At 43.1% G+C, this 6896-nt stretch overlaps 1 protein-coding gene across 1 annotated transcript; it reads right to left on the reverse strand.

The window, feature by feature from the left end:
- Positions 1–905: 905 nt before the first annotated feature.
- Positions 906–5028, reverse strand: LOC123255735 (VWFA and cache domain-containing protein 1-like; the record flags this gene model as incomplete). Its single annotated transcript, XM_044684476.1, has 3 exons — positions 906–1016; positions 4019–4200; positions 4886–5028. Coding segments are annotated over 3 exons (436 nt in total), but the record flags the coding sequence as incomplete, so codon positions are not given.
- Positions 5029–6896: the final 1868 nt, after the last annotated feature.

Raw genomic sequence — 6896 nt, forward strand, 5'->3', positions numbered from 1 at the left:
GGAAGGGAAGGGAAGGGAAGGGAAGGGAAAGGGAAAGGGAAAGGGAAAGGGAAAGGAAAGGAATGGAGTGGAGTGAAGTGGAGTGGAGTGGAGTGGAATGGAGTGAGATGGACTTCTTTGCAGGAGGTAGGATTTGAGTTGAGCCTTGAAGGAAGCTTGGAGTCAGAAATGAGTGGGGAGAGCATTGCAGACGTGGAGAAGAACTCAGAGAAAATGCAGGCAGCTAGATCTATAGCTGGGCAGGGACTCATTGATTATCCAGTCTGATGCCTTCTTTTACAAAAGAAGAATCTAAGGTCCAAAGAAGCCCAGAGGTTTGCCCAGGTTGTTCGGGAATATGTAGCAGACGGGACTGTTTGGAGTTCAGCAAAACAAGAGCTCTTCTGTCTTCTCTGCCACTGAAGAAGGGAATTATGGGGCTATTCAAAACATGGGGTTTTCCAGTTATGAGGGGAAACTATCTATACATATAATTAAAGGATTAAATCAGCCTGTCTTACCTACCTGCTGATCTTTAGATCTCCACCCAAAATTTCCTTTAAAATAACTTTTGCTTCTATGCTATAAGCTCCAAACCTAATTTGTGTGTAATCTGGAGGAATTTTCTCAAAGCTTGTATATCCAATAGGAAACATACACCAAGTCTGAATATAGAAATAGAGAGGTGGATGAGCAGAGTGGGCTGAAGGCTGGACTGGACTCAAGAGACATGGGTTCGAATTCAGCTCTAGCCCAGTGGTTCCCACACTTTTTTGGCCTACCACCCCCTTTCCAGAAAAAAATATTCCTTAGCCCCCTGGAAATTAATTTTTTTTAATTTTAATAGCAATTAATAGGAAAGATAAATGCACCTGTGGCCATCACCGCCCCCCTGGATCGCTGCAGCACAGAAACGAAAGCGTTACCTGGAAGAATGAACCGTGTGACTGATTGTAACGACATAGCCAGCTCCTCCAACATCTAAGTAAGGACCGGTCAAAGAGATCAACCCCGGGTTAGCCACGGCATGCAGATACCTAAGAGAGACCAACAGAAGGCTAAGCACGTTGTACTCTCCGACATTTGAAACATACTTCTAGCACACCGCTCCCAGATGATGGAAGGCACGTCATAAATATTCTTTAAACAAAAAAGTGTTGTTGGATATAGGAAATGCTAATTTTGACTTTATGGGACAGAAGAAGGTGGAAGGGATTACTTAGGTCATTGAATCCATCCATCTCATCTTAGAGATGAGGAAACTGAGGCCCAAGAAGGTCATGTGACTGATTCAAAGCCACACAGGTAGCATGTAACAAAGGTCCTATTTGTTTCCACGTCCTATGAGTCTACAGTGTACTATTTTTATCACCAAGGTATACTGGCCTCCTTACAAAGATCATAAACCTTTGTATAAAGTAATTTTGAGATTATAAACACATGTCTTTAAGGGCTCAAAATGCGCAGTCTTAGTTTCAAACAGCTCTCAAGTTTATGGATAAATAGCAAGTACTTTCTACTGTCTGTGAAAAAATATGGAGAAAATATAAATGTTTTTTTTTAACATTTATTAATATTCATTTTTAACATGGTTACATGATTCATGCTCCACCTTTCCCCTTCAACCCCCCCCGCGCCCCTCCCCCACCCTTGGCCGATGCGCGTTTCCACTAGTTTTGTCATGTGTCCTTGAACAAGACCAATTTCCAAATTGTTGGTAGTTGCATTGGTGTGGTAGTTTCGAGTCTACACCCTCAATCATGTCCACCCTGACCCATGCGTTCAAGCAGTTGTTTTTCTTATATGTTTCCTCTTCTGCAGTCCTTCCTCTGAATGTGGGTAGCGTCTTTACCATAAATCCCTCAGAATTGTCCTGGGTCATTGTATTGCTGCTGGTACAGAGGTCCATTACATTCGATTTTACCACAGTATATCAGTCTCTGTGTATAGAGTTCTTCTGGCTCTGCTCCTTTCGCTCTGCATCACTTCCTGGAGGTCTCTCCAGTCCGCCTGGAACTTCTCCAGTTTATTATTCCTTTTAGCACAATAGTATTCCATCACCCGCATATACCACAGTTTGTTCAGCCATTCCCCAATTGAAGGGCATTCCCTCCTTTTCCAATTTGTTGCCACCACAAAAAGCGCAGCTATGAATATTTTCGTACAAGTCTGTTTATCTATGATCTCTTTGGGGTACAAACCCAACAATGGCATAGCTGGATCAAAGGGCAGGCATTCTTTTATAGCCCTTTGAGCGTGATTCCAAATTGCCAGCCAGAATGGCTGGATCAGTTCACAACTCCACCAGCAATGCATCAATGTCCCAATTTTGCCACATCCCCTCTATAAATGTTTTTGATATAAAAATTGCCTTAGTAAAAACAGCTCTTAGTATTTCAAGGAAATTCAAAGGCTTTCAGAGAATGTAGAGAATTCTTGCCCCTACCAACACTGGCTATAAATCCCCTTCGATGGTACTTTAAAGTAAAAGGTTATTGGGGCTTGTTTTTTAAATTGTTGTCAAACCCTTTGATTGCTCCACATCCTGACTTCTGCCCTTTCCTATCTCTGAAGTTATTTCTGGTTTAAAACAAAAGGCAGCCTAATCTCCACGCTTCTCTGCAGGGAAGGAGAGCTGCAAGTTACAGTAGAAACTGCTAGTTTATAAATATAAAGGTAAAGAAAAATAAAAGAATGAGTAGGTAAAATAAACTTAAAGCACAAGCATTTATTACCTACAGAAAAAAGATGAGACTGGGAAGAACCAGTACCCCCAAATGTTTGAAAATCTTATTTGTCTGCTGCAGACTTCCCTCTAGCCTCTATGGATTAGCTTTTTGTCATTTAAAAATAATACCTAAAAGAACAAAACTCAAATGGAAGAGTGTATTTTTGAGTTTGCAGGGGGCAATCTTAACATGTTAACCAGAAAGATTTCTTGAGGAGGCTAAGCAAATGGGAAATGGGATCTTCTAATTCAAGATATGTAGACTAGGTTCTGTTAATTCCAGACACCCTGATGGTTCTGTTACTTCCCTCTATACAGAGTTGTATGAATTTCAGCTATAAGGACTTAAGTTCTGTTAATTTCATCTATTCAGCAGTTCTGTTAATTACTGTTTACCCGAGACTGAGTTTGGAATTTCAGCTATAAGGACTTGGATTCTATTAATTTCATCTACTCAGACTGTTCTGTTAATTTCAACTATACTGACAGTTCTCTTAATTTCAGCTACAGAGACTGAGTTCCATTCATTTCACTATTAAGATTTCAGTTCTTTTAATTTCATCTACTCAGACTGTTAATTTCATCTACTCATCTACTATACTGACAGTTCTCTTAATTTTAGCTACAGAGACCCAGTTTGATTCATTTCACTATTAAGATTTCAGTTCTTTTAATTTCATCTACTCAGTCTGAGTTTTGTTAATTTCAGCTACAGAGTCTGAATTCTATTAATTTTAGCTATTAGCTATTCATTTAGAACTTGGGTTCTGTTAATTTCATCTTCTCAGACTGAGTTCTGTTAATTCCAGCTATGATCCATGTTAATTGCAACTACACTCACTGTTTTGTTAATTTCATTTATAATGACTGGGTTCTGTTCATTTCAGCAAGGAAGCCCGGTCCCTGGTGATATCTGTCACACAGAGGGAGTTCTGTGAATTTCATTGGGATCTTCTGGAGAAGCATTCAGGAAAATAGCAATACAGTTGACTATCAGCAATAGAAACCTAAAGGAAGAACTTTTTTTTTAAAAAAATGGCCTAAATTCGGATACGTTGCAGAGAATAAATGCAGACATATGCAGCCTGGATATGTTGTGAACACATAAAGCAGAACAGCTTCACCAAGAGAGGGAAATACTGAAGCTTCCATTAATGACACACTGAAAACACCTATTCAAAATATTTTTTATTGCCATCAGTCTCTTCTTTTAAGGTAAATCACTTAGGGTGTTTTATTTTGTGTCTGTCTAATGTCTCTCAAGAATGGGCAGGAGGGGACCCTCTGATCGTGGAACCCCCTGAAACTTACCATTGTCTCCTAGTGGGATCAAATGCTTTGTCCATGAGGGAGCCAGGATAAATTCTGAGGACTCCATTGGGTGTTGCTATGTAACGGCGGACAATGTAAGTATTCAGGCTACTCATTTCCATTTGTGTCATCCATTCATCTGTGACGTGACTGGTAGCCATTACTTCATTTCTGACAGAGAACTGTGAGACAAAGGGGGGGACATAGCAGGGATCCTTTAAGACTCAAATTAAAAAAAAAAAAAGATAGTAAGCTGCTGGCAGGGTTTCCCAAAGACCCAGCACAGAGAATCCAAACCCAATTACTTTTTAAAAACCATCTCACACCAGTTGGATACAGCCAAACTTGAAGGAAACAAAGGCTGATTACAGTTAAAATGCATTTCAGGCAACATAAACAGAGTCCAAAGTTTGTCCTCTCCAGGACCGGGCCATTTAAAAGAGGGAAAAATCTATATCTCATCTCATTAAGAATAAAAACAAACAAAGGCTCATCTTTCTTTTGCTATCCTGGATCATCTTTGCCTAACCACAGACAGCAGGGATGCTACACATCTTTCCCCTGGGAAAGTGAGGGCCCCCAAAGACTTTACTGCCCTCTGTTTCACACTCGACTCCTTCCCCCTTCGCCTCTCTTAAAAACCTGTGGTGCATCTGAAGCCTGAAAGGGATTCTTTAGCCAGTCCACAGGGCTTCCTAATCCATCAGAAGGGTCCCCACTGATCAGCTGTGGCCAAGTCATCTGCTGTCTGCCTCATCCCTCCAGCTGAGGGGCACGGCCCTGGCCCACGGTTCCCACACTGCAGGATCACTGCCTCGGGCTTCGAGGCCACCCCCTAAAAATGCAGAGGCAGAGACGAGGACTTACTTTAAGTCCGGGGTTAGCAATGAGGCGGGTGTTGTCGCTCAGGTAGGCGGTGTAGTGTTCTACCATGCGCTTAGTCTCGGGTTGGCTCAGATGTTCATAGGGGGAAGAAAAACTGCCTGCAGAGAGCATGACTGTTGGGCTTTCTGAAAGACGACCACATAAAAACGAGTTAAAATCTGCTGAATTTTCATTCGAATCCCGAAGATCGATGAATCGCTGCGTAGTATTTGAGGCTCTATTTAGTATTATCTCCTATTACGCACCCTTTAAGAATCCTTTAAACCACCCCTAAAATACTCTTCCCCTCTCTTCCCTCACCTCATTTTCCTACCTCCGTTCTTTGTCCACAGTGTTCCCTCCTCCTGGAGTTTGTCCCTCCCTCCCCACAGTCGTTTGCTTGCCTACTTCTTCCCTGTCTTTCAAAAACCACCCTAGCTAGTACCTCTCTCTTCCAGGAAGCTTTCCCAGTTTTCCCCAGTGGGTAACGGCTTTCTCTTCACCTTTGCTTTTTAGAGCCCCGAGTTCCAGGGCCACCCACCTTCTCTAACCACCCAGTCCTTGGGCCCCCCTCCCTCCTCCTCAGCAGCTTTTCACTGAATCAGTGGGCAGATTGGGGGATGGTCACCATTCCCTCAGCCAGGTGGCAACATTTCATTTCCCCCCTCGAGTGAATTAATTATTTCCGTTACAGGTCATCATTTTTTGACAATTATTTTCACATTTGGGGATTCAGATTTTCTCCCTCCCTAAGGTGATGATACAGGCTCTACCGCTACCGTCAAACAATCCGTAGCTCCATATTGCTCATGCTGTGATAGAAGACGTATATATACCACACATACAATAAAAAATTCCTGAAGGAAATAAACTGGGAGATGGCCTGCTTTGATCGGGAGCAACATTTCCTGATATTTAGAGCCTGGTGTCTAGATAGGCCTGGCTTCAGTCTTAGGGGAAAGCTAGCCCTAGCCCAGGAACCTGTCAGGAACCTGCAATCTAAAGAGAAGCTAGGAAAAGAGACTCCAGGCCCCCCCCACAAGGAAGTCCCCTAAAGACTGTTCCTGCACGACCCTATTTGGGGTTTTCTTGGCAGAGATACTGCGGTAGTTTGCCATTTTCTTCTCCAGCTCATTTGGCAGAGGAGGAAACTGAGGCAAACTGGATGAAGTGACTTGCCCAAGGTCACCCAGCTAGTGAGTGTCTGAGGCCAGATTTATTCTTCCTGACTCCAGGTAGAGCTCTCTATCCATAACACCAGTCGGCTTCCCTCCCATATATTTCTCTCCCTGCCTCAGTCTCTTCTCACTCTAATCCATCTGTTGACTTGCCTGAGGCATAGATCTAACTGTTTCACTTTCTGCTGAAACTCCAGTGACTTCCTAATGCCTTCAGGATTCAATATCTGATCCCGTCTAGCTTCTAAAGACTCCATAACCTGGTCCCAGTCTATCGGTCCAGCCTCCGATTTCCCTTCCCTTTACTTCCTTACTTTACAATCCAGCCAAAATGGCCTCTTTCTTCCTCATCTTTTATCTCCACATATTTGCACTGGCTGTGCCTCATGCCTGCAATGCTCTCCCTTCCTCCTCCTGCTGCTTCCCCGGCTCCCTTCAGATTCAACTCACATAAAACCTTTGGCAGAAAACTCCCCCCAGTGGCTAATAACTCTCCCCTGAGAATCTTATCTTCCACCCAACTGCCCAGTCTTGTACCTTTTGTCTCCATTAGAATGAGAGCTCCTTGAGGGGAGCGACTGTAGCTTTTATCTTTCTTTATATCCCGGGAGCTTAGCCAGTGCCAGGTGAGGAAACAGACTTTCTCAACAAAGCCTGTTGCCTGCCTGGCAACCTAAGAGACTTGGAGTGTTTAATAAACGGATGGTGATTGACTGACTGATTGTACAGTGCTGCCTCCTGCCCCAAAGAAGCCCTGAAGGATTAGACTTCCTTCATTCCCTCCCTTTCCTTCCTTCATTCCCTCCCTTTCCTTCCTTCATTCCCTCCCTTTCCTT

This window comes from Gracilinanus agilis, unplaced genomic scaffold (assembly GCF_016433145.1).
Source record: "Gracilinanus agilis isolate LMUSP501 unplaced genomic scaffold, AgileGrace unplaced_scaffold50804, whole genome shotgun sequence".
Taxonomy (NCBI): Eukaryota; Metazoa; Chordata; class Mammalia; order Didelphimorphia; family Didelphidae; genus Gracilinanus; species Gracilinanus agilis.